The sequence below is a fragment of the Pseudophryne corroboree genome, chromosome 1, assembly GCF_028390025.1.
Source record: "Pseudophryne corroboree isolate aPseCor3 chromosome 1, aPseCor3.hap2, whole genome shotgun sequence".
NCBI lineage: Eukaryota > Metazoa > Chordata > Amphibia > Anura > Myobatrachidae > Pseudophryne > Pseudophryne corroboree.
The window spans coordinates 128284135-128297821 of NC_086444.1; the positions used below are offsets into that span (position 1 = coordinate 128284135).

At 47.6% G+C, this 13687-nt stretch overlaps 1 protein-coding gene across 1 annotated transcript in view; it reads right to left on the minus strand.

The window, feature by feature from the left end:
- Positions 1-13687, minus strand: part of DEPDC1B (DEP domain containing 1B) — a 179981-nt gene that overhangs the window by 153210 nt on the left and 13084 nt on the right. Inside the window, exon 2 of the mRNA XM_063962849.1 lies at positions 11496-11761. Coding sequence (XP_063818919.1) covers positions 11496-11761 — 266 coding nt within the window. The remainder of the gene's footprint in view (positions 1-11495; positions 11762-13687) is intronic.

Here is a 13687-nt window from a genome sequence, read left to right on the forward strand (position 1 = left end):
GTTACCAGAGCGTCTACAGCTATTGCCTGAGGGTCCCTGGACCTGGCGCAATACCTGTCGAGTTTTTCCCAACGGTTTATAATCCTGTGGAAGACTTCTGGGTGAAGTCCCCACTCTCCCCGGGTGGAGGTCGTGCTGAGGAAGTCTGCTTCCCAGTTGTCCACTCCCGGAATGAATACTGTACTGCTGACAGTGCTATCCCATGATTTTCCGCCCAGCGAAGAATCCTTGCAGCTTCTGTCATTGCCCTTCTGCTTCTTGTGCCACCCTGTCTGTTTACGTGGGTGACAGCCGTGATGTTGTCCGACTGGATCAACACCGGCTGTCCTTGAAGCAAAGGTCTTGCTAAGCTTAGAGCATTGTAAATGTCCCTTAGCTTCAGGATATTTATGTGAAGTGATGTCTCCAGGCTTGACCATAAGTCCTGGATATTCCTTCCCTGTGTGACTGCTCCCCAGCCTCGCAGGCTGGCATCCGTGGTTACCAGGACCCAGTCCTGAATGCCGAATCTGCGGCCCTCTAGAAGATGAGCACTCTGCAACCACCACAGGAGGGACACCCTTGTCCTTGGTGACAGGGTTATCCGCTGATGCATCTGAAGATGCGACCCGGACCATTTGTCCAGCAGGTCCCACTGGAAAGTTCTTGCGTGGAATCTGCCGAATGGGATTGCTTCGTAGGAAGCCCCCATTTTACCCAGAACCCTTGTGCATTGATGCACTGAGACTTGGCTCGGTTTGAGGAGGTTCCTGACTAGCTCGGATAACTCCCTGGCTTTCTCCTCCGGGAGAAACACCTTTTTCTGGACTGTGTCCAGGATCATCCCTAGGAACAGAAGACACGTCGACGGAACCAGCTGCGATTTTGGAATATTGAGAATCCAATCGTGCTGCCGCAACACTATCTGAGATAGTGCTACACCGACCTCCAACTGTTCCCTGGATCTTACCTTTATCAGGGAATCGTCCAAGTAAGGGATAACTAAAATTCCCTTCCTTCGAAGGAACATCATCATTTCGGCCATTACCTTGGTAAAGACCCGGGGTGCCGTGGACCATCCCTACGGCAGCGTCTGAACTGATAGTGACAGTTCTGTACCATAAACCTGAGGTACCCTTGGTGAGAAGGGTAAATTTTGACATGAAGGTAAGCATCCTTGATGTCCCGAGACATCATGTAGTCCCCTTCTTCCAGGTTCGCAATCACTGCTCTGAGTGACTCAATCTTGAATTTGAACCTCTGTATGTAAGTGTTCAAAGATTTTAGATTTTAGAATCGGTCTCACCGAGCCGTCTGGCTTCGGTACCACAATAGTGTGGAATAATACCCCGTTCCCTGTTGCAGGAGGGGTACCTTGATTATCACCTGCTGGGAATACAGCTTGTGAATGGCTTCCAAAACTGCCTCCCTGTCAGAGGGAGACGTCGGTAAAGTCGACTTTTGGAAACGGCGAGGGGGAGACGTCTCGAATTCCAATATGTACCCCTGAGATATTACCTGAAGGATCCAGGGGTCTACTTGCGAGTGAGCCCACTGCGCACTGAAATTCATTGAGAACGGGCCCCCACCGTGCCTGAGCTTGTAAAGCCCTAGCGTCATACTGAGGGCTTGGCAGAGGCTGGAAAGGGTTTCTGTTCCTGGGAACTGGCTGATCTCTGCAGCCTTTTTCCTCTCCCTCTGTCACGAGCAGAAAAGAGGAACCTTTTGTCCGCTTGCCAACAAAGGACTGCGCCTGATAATACGGCGTCTTATTTTGAGAGGCGACCTGGGGTACAAACGTGGATTTCCCAGCTGTTGCCGTGGCCACCAGGTCTAAAAGACCGACCCCAAATGTCCCCTTTCAAAGGCAATACTTCCAAATGACGTTTGGAATCCGCATCACCTGACCATTTTACTGGTAGAATTGGACAACGCACTTATACTTGATGCCAGTCGGCAATTATTCCGCTGTGCATCATGCATATATAGAAATGCATCTTTTAAATGCTCTATAGGCAATAATATACTATCCTTATCTAGGATATCAATATTTCCAGTCAGGGAATCCGACCATGCCAACCCAGCACTGCACCTCCAGGCTGAGGCGATAGCTGGTCGCAGTATAACACCAGTATGTGTGTAAATACCTTTTTGGATACCCTCCTGCTTTCTATCAGCAGGATCCTTAAGGGCGGCCATCTCATGAGAGGGTAGAGCCCTTGTTCTTACAAGCGTGTGAGCGCCTTATCCCCCCTAGGGGGTGTTTCCCAATGCATCCTAACCTCTGGCGGGAAAGGGTATGCAGCCAATACTTTTTAAGAAATTATTCATTGTTATCGGGGGGAAACCCACGCATCATCACACATTTTATTTCTCAGATTCAGGAAAACTACAGGTAGTTTTTCCCTCACCGAACATAATACCCCTTTTTTTTGGTGGTACTCGTATTATCAGAAATGTATAAAACATTTTCCATTGTCTCAATCATGTAACGTGTGGCCCTACTGGAAATCACGGTTGTCTCTTCACCGTCGACACAGGAGTCAGTATCCGTGTCGGCGTCTGTATCTGCCATCTGCCTGACGGCCTATGAGACGTCTGGACAGGCACAAGCTGAGTAGCCGGCTGTCTCATGTCAACCACTGTTTTTTTATATAGAGCTGACACTGTCACGTAATTTTCAACAGTACATCCACTCAGGTGTCGACCCCCTAGGGGGTGACATCACTGTTACAGACAATCTGCTCCGCCTCCACATCATTTTCCTCCTCATACATGTCGACACACCCGTACCGACACCCAGCACACACACAGGGAATGCTCTGATAGAGGACAGGACCCACTTAGCCCTTTGGGGAGACAGAGGGAGAGTTTGCCAGCACACACCAGAGCGCTATATATGTATAGGGACAACCTTACAATAAGTGTCTATCCCTTATAGCTGCTTATATCTGTTATTTTGCCAAATAAGTGCCCCCCTCTCTTTTTTACCCTGTTTCTGTAGTTGCAGGATGCAGGGGAGATTCTGGGAGCCTTCCTACCAGCGGAGCTGTGTGGGAAAAATGGCGCTGTGTGCTGAGGAGATAGGCCCCGCCCCCTTCACGGCGGGCTCTTCTCCCGCTTTTTACTGGAAAACTGGCAGGGGTTAAATACATCCATATAGCCCAGGAGCTATATGTGATGTATTTTTCGCCAACTAAGGTAAATTCATTGCTTCCCAGGACGCCCCCCCCCCAGCGTCCTGCACCCTCAGTGACCGGAGTGTGAAGTGTGCTGAGAGCAATGGCGCACAGCTGCAGTGCTGTGCGCTACCTTATGAAGACAGGAAAGTCTTCTGCCGCCGATTTATGGACCTCTTCTTGCTTCAGCATCTGTAAGGGGGCCGGCGGCGCGGCTCCGGGACCCATCCATGGCTGGGCCTGTGATCGTCCCTCTGGAGCTAATGTCCAGTAGCCTAAGAAACCCAATCCACTCTGCACGCAGGTGAGTTCGTTTCTCTCCCCTAAGTCCCTCGATGCAGTGAGCCTGTTGCCAGCAGGTCTCACTGAAAATAAAAAACCTATTTAAACTTTTACTCTAAGCAGCTCAGGAGAGCCACCTAGATTGCACCCTTCTCGTTCGGGCACAAAATCTAACTGAGGCTTGGAGGAGGGTCATAGGGGGAGGAGCCAGTGCACACCAGCTAGTCCTAAAGCTTTTACTTTGTGCCCAGTCTCCTGCGGAGCCGCTATTCCCCATGGTCCTTTCGGAGTCCCCAGCATCCACTAGGACGTTAGAGAAAGGATTTTACTTACCGGAAAATCTATTTCTTGTAGTCCGTAGAGGATGCTGGGGACTCCGTAAGGACCATGGGGAATAGACTGGCTCCGCAGGAGATAGGGCACTTTAAGAAAGCTTTGGATTCTGGGTGTGCACTGGCTCCTCCCTCTATGTCCCTCCTCCAGACCTCAGTTAGAGAAACTGTGCCCAGAGGATATGAACAGTACGAGGAAAGGATTTATGTAACCTAAGGGCGAGATTCATACCAGCCACACCAATCACACCGTATAACTTGTGATAAACTACCCAGTTAACAGTATGAACAAGTAACATAGCCTCGGTTCAAGACCGACCAACTATAACATAACCCTCATGTAAGCAATAACTATATACAAGTCTTGCTGAAGAAGTCCGCACTTGGGACGGGCGCCCAGCATCCTCTACGGACTACGAGAAATAGATTTACCGGTAAGTAAAATCCTATTTTCTCTAACGTCCTAGAGGATGCTGAGGACTCCGTAAGGACCATGGGGATTATACCAAAGCTCCCAAACGGGCGGGAGAGTGCGGATGACTCTGCAGCACCGATTGAGCAAACAGGAGGTCCTCCTCAGCCAGGGTATCAAATATATAGAACTTCGCAAAGGTGTTTGAACCCGACCAAGTAGCAGCTCGGCACAGTTGTAGTGCCGAGACCCCTCGGGCAGCCGCACAAGAAGAGCCCACCTTCCTAGTGGAATGGGCCTTAACCGATTTAGGCAATGGCAATCCTGCCGTAGAATGCGCCTGCTGAATCGTGTTACAGATCCAGCGAGCAATTGTCTGCTTTGAAGCAGGAGCGCCAACCTTGTTGGCCGCATACAGAACAAACAGAGCTTCAGTCTTCCTGATCCTAGCTGTTCTGGTCACGTAAATCTTCAAAGCCCTGACCACATCCAGGGACTCAGAGTCCTCCAAGTCCCGTGTAGCCACAGGCACGACAATAGGATGGTTCATATGAAAAGATGAGACCACCTTGGGCAGAAATTGAGGACGAGTCCTCAACTCGAAAAATCAGGTATGGGCTTTTATATGATAAAGCCGCTAATTCCAAAACACGCCTTGCAGAAGCTAAGGCCAACAACATGACCACTTTCCAAGTGAGGTATTTCAACTCCACTATTTTGAGTGGCTCAAACCAAGGTGACTTGAGGAAACTTAATACCACGTTAAGATCCCAAGGCGCCACCGGAGGTACAAAGGGAGGCTGAATATGCAGCACTCCCTTCACAAAAGTCTGTACTTCAGGAAGAGAAGCCAATTCTCTTTGAAAGAAAATGGATAAGGCCGAAATTTTGACCTTTATGGACCCTAATTGTAGGCCCAAATTCACTCCCGTTTGAAGGAAGTGAAGCAGACGGCCCAAATGGAACTCCTCCGTAGGAGCAGCTCTGGCCTCACACCAAGAAACATATTTCCGCCATATACCGTGATAATGTTTCGATGTCACATCCTTCCTAGCCTTGATCAGGGTAGGAATGACCTCCTCCGGAATCCCTTTTTCAGCTAGGATCCGGCGTTCAACCGCCATGCCGTCAAACGCAGCCGCGGTATGTCTTGGAACAGACAGGGCCCCCGCTGCAGCAGGTCCTGCCTTAGAGGAAGAGGCCACGGATCTTCTGTGAGCAACCCTTGCAGATCCGGATACCAAGTCCTCCTTGCCAATCTGGAACAATGAGAATTGTTCTGACCCTTCTTAGTCTTATTAATCTCAACACCTTGGGTATGAGAGGCAGAGGAGGAAACACATAGACCGATCTGAACACCCATGGTGTCACCAGAGCGTCTACCGCTACCGCCTGAGGGTCTCTTGACCTGGAGCAATACCTCTTTAGCTTTTTGTTGAGATGGGACGCCATCATGTCTATTTGAGGCAGTCCCCACCGATCCGCGATCTGTGTGAAGACTTCTTGATGAAGCCCCCACTCTCCCGGATGCAGGTCGTGCCTGCTGAGGAAGTCCGCCTCCCAGTTGTCCACCCCCCGGATGAAAACTGCTGATAGTGCGCTTACATGGCCTTCCGCCCAGCGCAGAATCCTGGTCGCCTCTGCCATGGCCACTCTGCTCCTTGTGCCGCCTTGGCGGTTTACATAAGCCACTGCCGTGATATTGTCCGACTGAATCAGAACCGGTTTGTTCTGAAGCCACTCCTCCGCCTGGCGTAGGGCGTTGTAAATGGCCCTTAACTCCAGGACATTGATGTGGAGACAAGTCTCTAGGCTTGACCAGAGACCTTGGAAATTTCTTCACAGTGCGACAGCCCCCCAACCTCGGAGGCTCGCGTCCGTGGTCACCAGGATCCAGTCCTGAATGCCGAATCTGCGACCCTCTAGGAGGTGAGCACTGTGCAGCCACCACAGGAGAGATACTCTGGCCCTGGTAGACAGGGTGATCCGTTTCTGCATATGTATATGGGACCCGGACCATTTGTCCGATAGGTCCCATTGGAAAGTCCTCGCATGGAACCTGCCGAAGGGGATGGCCTCGTATGAAGCCACCATCTTCCCCAGAACCTTTGTGCAACGATGCACCGAAACCTTTTTTGGCTTTAAAAGGTTCCTGACCAGGGCTATGAGCTCCTGAGCCTTCTCCACCGAAAGAAAAACTCCTTTTTTGGTCGGTGTCTAGAATCAGGCCCAAAAAGGTCAGACGCGTTGCAGGTACTAGCTGGGATTTCGGTAAATTGAGAATTTAGCCGTGCATCTGCAACGTCTTCACAGACAGAGACACGCTGTCCAGCAACTTCTCTCAGGAGCACCATCATTTCCGCCATTACCTTGGTGAAAATTCTCAGGGCCGTGGAAAGACCAAACGGCAACGTCTGAAATTGGTAGTGACAATCCTGTACTGCAAATCTCAGAAACGCCTGGTGAGGGAGGAAAATCGGAACATGAAGGTACGCATCCTTTATGTCCAGGGACACCATCCAATCCCCTCCCTCCAGGCTGGCGATGACCATTCTGAGCGATTCCATTTTGAACTTGAACCTCTTCAAGTACAGGTTCAGGGATTTTAGATTTAGAATGGGTCTGACCGAACCGTCCGGTTTCGGTACCACAAACAGGGATGAATAATAAGCAATACACAAGAAAAAGCGCTAGGAAACTGGATAAGAAATTTCTGACAAATTTAATAAAGAATAAAAATTATTCACTGTTGCAACAGATAATTGAAAAATTCATTAGAATCAATTAAAAATAGGGCTTAATATAGCACTGCAAGAATTTAAAAAGTCCCATATGCTTTATATAGTATATAGAATTTGCCGGTACTCAAATGAAACAGTTCATCCCAAGAAGCTTTTTTGCCACAGTCCAGGAACAATATTGCGAATGGAAAAGAGAATACTGCAGTTAATGACCTTACGTAGCTAGGTTCAAGACGCTGCTTGGTCCAGTAATTTTGCTCAGGTCCAGTGATGCAGTGGTCCAAATCGTATGGGGATGTATAGTCACCTTGAGAAAGCTGTGTATAACAGCGAAACGCGTCGGTGTAGCAGCTGGACTTTGACTATACATCCCCATACAAACGCCTAGAAGTCAGATAAAGGAACTCCTTGCATCAGCGATTTGGACCACTGCATCATTGGACCTGAGCAAAATTACTGGACCAAGCAGCGTCTTGAACCTAGCTACGTAAGGTCATTAACTGCAGTATTCTCTTTTCCATTCGCAATATTGTTCCTGGACTGTGGCAAAAAAGCTTCTTGGGATGAACTGTTTCATTTGAGTACCGGCAAATTCTATATACTATATAAAGCATATGGGACTTTTTAAATTCTTGCAGTGCTATATTAAGCCCTATTTTTAACTGATTCTAATGAATTTTTCAATTATCTGTTGCAACAGTGAATAATTTTTATTCTTTATTAAATTTGTCAGAAATTTCTTATCCAGTTTCCTAGCGCTTTTTCTTGTGTATTGCTTTCAGTTATAGGGTCTAACTAACCCTGGTATATTAGCTGCTCTAAGAAAGACCACTCACTACGAGCGCCAAAGGTTTTACTTGTTAATTCCATTTTTACACACAGGGATGAATAATAACCCTCTCCTTGCTGGAGATGAGGAACCTTGATTATCACCTGTTGAATGTACAATTTGTGAATTGCCGCTAACACTAGCTCCCTCTCTGACGGGGAAGCCGGCAGAGCCAATTTGAAAAACCGGTGAGGGGGCATGTCTTCGAATTTCAGTCTGTATCCCTGGGAAACAATCTCTATTGCCCAGGGATCCACCTGTGATTGAACCCAGACGTGGCTGAACAGACGAAGACGTGCCCCCACTTGATCTGACCCTTCCCCCCCGGAAAGCCCCAGTGTCATGCTGTGGACTTTGCGGAAGTAGGGGAGGACTTCTGCTCCTGGGAACTAGCTGAGTGCAGATTTTTTCCCTTGCCTTTACCTCTGGCAACGAAGGACGATCCTCGTACCTTCTTGTTTTTATTGAAACGAAAGGACTGCATTTGATAATGTGGTACCTTCTTAGAATGCTGCGGGGGAACATAAGGTAAAAAATTCGATTTACCGGCCGTAGCAGTAGAGACTAGGTCCGAGAGGCCTTCTTCAAACAACTCCTCCCAAACAACTCCTCCCCCTTGTAAGGCAATGACTCCATATGCCGCTTTGAGTCGGCGTCTCCCATCCACTGTCGGGTCCACAAGAGCCGCCTAGCAGAAATAGACATAGCGTTTATTCTAGAGCTTAGTAAACAAACGTCTCTCTGAGCATATACAAGGCAGCATCTCTGATATGCTCCATGGTCATTAGAATGGTATCCCTATCTAAGGTGTCCATCTCCGTAGATAAGGAGTCTGCCCATGCCACGACAGCACTACAAACCAAGGCCGACGCCATGGCCGGCCTAACTATAGTTTCTGAATGTGTGTAAATGTGCTTCATGGTAATTTCCTGCTTGCGATCAGCAGGATCCTTGAGGGAAGCAGTATCCGGAGAAGGCAGTGCCACCTTCTTGGATAAGCGTGTCAGCGCCTTGTCTACTTTAGGCGCAGATTCCCATCGTATCCGATCCTTCTGTGGAAAAGGATACGCCATGAGAATCCTTTTGGGAACATGGAGTCTCCTATCCGGAGATTCCCAAGCCTTTTCGCATAATTCGCTTAGCTCAAATGAGTACGGAAACGTGACCTCAGGCTTTTTCCCTTTATACATGTGAACCCTCGTGTCAGGGACAGGGGGTTCCTCCGTGATATGCAAAACCTCTTTTATGGCAATAATCATGTACCTAATACCTTTTGCCACCTTCGGCTGTAATTTTGCATCCTCATAGTCGACACTAGAGTCAGTATCTGTGTCGGTTTCTGTGTCAGCGACCTGGGATATGGGGCGCTTTTGAGACCCTGAAGGTCCTGGCACCACAGGGACAGGCACGGACTGGCTACCTGACTGATCCCTAGCTTCAGCCTTGTCTAATCTTTTATGCAGGAGATTTACATTTGCATTCAAGACATTCAGCATATCCACCCAGTCCGGTGTCGGCGTTGCCGACTGCGACCTGACATTCAAGCACTCCCCCTCCACAGCAAACATGTCGACACACGTACCGACACACTGCACACACCCAGGGACACTTTTTCTGAAGACAGTATCCCCTGAAAGGCCCTTTGGAGAGACAGAGAGAGAGTATGCCAGCACACACCCCAGCGCAACAACCTGGAGACCAACACAGAATGCTTTTCCCCAGCAGCGCTGTATTATACTTTATTCCGCCAATTATGTGCCCCCCCCCCCCTCTCTTTTTAAACTTGTGTAAGCATGGGAGTACAGGGAGCTTCCTCTCAGCGTTCTGTGGAGAGAGAAATGGCGCTGGTGAGTGCTGAGGGAGAAGCCCCGCCCCCTCGGCGGCGGGCTTCTGTCCCGCTCAAAATCGTGTAAAATGGCGGGGGCTCAATTATATACATGTACAGTGCCCAGCTGTACATGTATATACCTATTTGCCATCTAAGAGGTGTTATTATTGCTGCCAGCAGTGCTCCCTGTGAAAAAGTCAAAATCCAAACAAAAATGCTTTCTGTAGCAAAGAACTCAAGAGAGCTCCCTGCAGTGCGCCCTTCATCCTATGGGCACAGTGTAAAACTGAGGTCTGGAGGAGGGACATAGAGGGAGGAGCCAGTGCACACCCAGAATCCAAAGCTTTCTTAAAGTGCCCTATCTCCTGCGGAGCCCGTCTATTCCCCATGGTCCTTACGGAGTCCCCAGCATCCTCTAGGACGTTAGAGAAATGATTAATAAATAAAATGCTAAACAGAAGCTCATGTGAGAACACCAATTATGTTTACACTTAATGAGCTAGTTGCTAAAAGAAAAAGAGCAGAAAGCACTGGACAGAGAAGGACTGCTAGGGGCAAGTCCACATAAAGGACTAATAATTAACATCGCGTTTTCAGAAAAAGAGAAATGAAGATAAAAAGCTGCAATGTTGATTCACGACTATTATCAGTAACTCCAACTTCCTACTAATAAATGGGACCCCTGGCTGTCATCCACACTCAGCTGACCTCATAAGAACCATGTCATCCAAAATCATATTTGTATGAAAGGTTTTCAAGCTCATGCACAATTTATACCAGAAAAGAGCAGGACCTTTAATACCGCACCAGATCACATGACTTTGAATGGCTGGCTGAGCAAGCTAGTTATCCTTGTGGTTCATGGTCACCAAGCAGTTGTCCTTACAGTACAGCCAACTAGTATCCAGTAGAATATACGAGAACCAACACATTAAGACAGTGCCCCCCCATTGCATCCAAGGTCCTAACAGTATATTAGCCAAGTGTTATCACATACCTTCCTGCCACTAAAGTTTCAGAATACTTCAGTGCCAGGTATGTGACGAATTCCAATCCTTCCGCTAACTACGGACGCTGCCTTCTGACCACATGAACCAGCCTGCCAGAGTACCCACCTTCATGGAGATGGCAGCTGCCATCACCCAAGGAAAGCTAATCAATATCAGAGTTGTGGGACAATACCATAATAAACAATGCGCTCTGGTGCTAAATCAGGTTGGATCGTAAATCGCGATCCAACCGGATTACGATCGGCCCGTGGGCACATGCGCAGCGCCGATCGTGAGGGTGGAGGGTGGCCGCAGAAAATGCGGCTGCGGGGGGCAGCAATGCTCCGTTTCCAGGGTGGAGATGGAGCGTTGCGGGGGTACTGCGGCGCGAACAGGGTGTGATCGCAGTGACGTCACATGCAGCCGCCGTGATCGGGAACATGGCTTCCTCTATTTCTACTAACAAGCAGAAATTGCGATGCGTTTGCAATTTGTGGTTGTTGAGGGAAAAGGGGGCGGCGCGGTCAGCATGCTGGGGCGGCCTTGCCCAGAGATGGGCGGCCCCCAGCATGCTCACAAAAGGACTTCTATATCTGCTAATTAGCAGAATTTGCAATCCTTACTAGATCACTAAATTTCCCACACCATCTACCTTTTGTTTTGTGACCAGTATACATCCAGTTTCATCACCATGTACTAACATTCATATTCAACAGGATGTTAAACAATGAACTGAATCTCATAATTGGTAATTAAGAATTTTACACCTTTTAAATATTTAATTTTTTAGGTCTACTCCCTTTAATATGCTGACATTTGCTCCTTAAAAACAGGCACATTGTATGCAAATGATAAGGAAGAGGGCGTAATCTCTTAAATCCGGTAAAGAAATACCCAGCCTATGTAAATTAATAAAACACACACCTGTAAAGACTGTTATCATCTTCAAAGTCTTCGCTCCCCCATCTTCCTTTTACATCCTCGATGACATGGTTCTTCTGAAACTTCTTTAAGAGCTGGATCGTCTGACTGCGAGTTACTTCTGGCCCAAAGTTTTGATTGCATTGGAGCAGCTCATGCAGCCAATCCACGGCATCGGAGGCAGTGAAACACCGGTCGTAGGTCTTGAAGTGCACGCGATGCCGCTTCTGGGGCATTCCCGCGCGGAACAGTTCAATAGTCTCATTCCACTGAAATACAAATAAATAAAACAGTTACTCCCTGTCTACGTCTGGCACTCCACATATAGGGTAAATGACATGACATAATTACTTATCCATGGTTTAACCCAATCGCTGCCATGACAATTTTTCTTCACTCTGCCAACTTAAATTCCAGATCTTATTTTGGCACTTTGGGCTCATGACATACCGATGTCAACACATTTTCTGTGCACTATCCACTTAAATCATACCTTGTTTTGTTTCCAGAAAATACATTTGGTTTCTTTAAAAAGAAAAGACTAGAATGCAACATCAGTTTCAGGAAAATGGCATTATAGGTAATAATAGCAGAAGGACAAATAGCTGGAGAGAAGACATTGGGGGGTATTCAATTGAAGTCATCAGTTTCAGACTTTTTTTTAGGTCGGATAGTGTTCCGACCTATTCAATCGGGCTGCCGTTTTTCCGACAGGTCGGCAATTCCGACTCGTCGGAAAACACGTGGATCGGCGGATTAGCTGCGGATCCACATGCTTTGTCGGATTCGCTGCCAAATCCAACAGGTTTTAGCCCCGTTTCTGATAATGTCCATCCGACTTTTAAAAAAAAAAAGTCAGATTGGCATTGTCAGGAATGGCCAAATCCTGTTGAATTTGCCCGAGAATTAAATACTGCATTATCTTATATTCCTGAACCTCTGCGGTTTACTGCCAAGAAGAATATTTTCCCATTGATGGCTTTTACGGATGTGTAGTAACTGCACAACCCATTCTAGAACCACATTTTGTGTTACTTTATTATTGTTATGCTTTATATAGTGCCATAAGGGGGGTCATTCAGAGTTGATCGCTCGCTAGCTACTTTTAGCAGCCGTGCAAACGCATAGTCGCCGCCCACGGGGGAGTGTATTTTCGCTTTGCAAGTGTGTGAGCGCGTGTGCAGCCAAGCGGGACAAAACCGTTTTTTGCAGTTTCTGAGTAGCTCTGGACTTACTCTGCCCTTGCGATCACTTCAGTCTTTTTGGGCCCGGAATTGACGTCAGACACCCGCCCTGGAAAACGTCTGGGCACGCCTGTGTTTTTCCAAACACTCCCAGAAAACGGTCACACCCATAAATGCCTTTTTCCTGTCAATCGCCTTGCGATCGGTTGTGCGAATGGATTCTTCGTTAAATCCATCGCCCAGCAACGATACGCTTTTTACCCGTATGACGCGCCTGCACATTGCGGTGCATACGCATGTGCAATAGTAACCTGTTCACTGCGCTGCGAAAACGGCAGCGAGCGATCAACTCGGAATGACCCCCAAAGTGTCTACAGCACCTTACAAAACAAGAAAAAGTGACATACAGTACAAACATTGCTAGACATGGACACGGTTTATAAACATTGCTGCGTCGGCAGTCATAATACTCATGCATTTTTTTGCATGGCTGCAAAAAGTGAAAATGTGGGGAAAAAAGTCAATGTGCCACAAATGTGATAATAACACAATAAAAGTGATTGCCACAACGTGTAGTCTCTATGAATTGTACTTTCAGCCTCGGTTTATAATTTCAGTACTGCGGAGACGCGCATCTATTAAGGGGCAAATCCTACATTATTCAGCAGCCAATATATGGTGGTATATTAATCCCTTATGTATAATTCATCCACTGTTACCATGGGACATTATTAATATTTATCTCCAAATAATTTCCTCTTATAATGTCCCAAAACGTGGATTATAGTTAGGCTTACCATACTATCCTTTAAACCGGGACACTAATGAATTACACAGGTTCTGTGGCCTGCTGACTTCAAGCCTGCATTTCACCTGGCTTTAATCAGCCACAGAACCTGTGTAATCCATAGGAGTCCCGGTATAAAGGGGTAGTATGGTAAGCCTAATTATAGTCTTATACCCCTTTCCGACATAAAACCCAGGAAATACAAAAGGTACGACCCAGGTCTA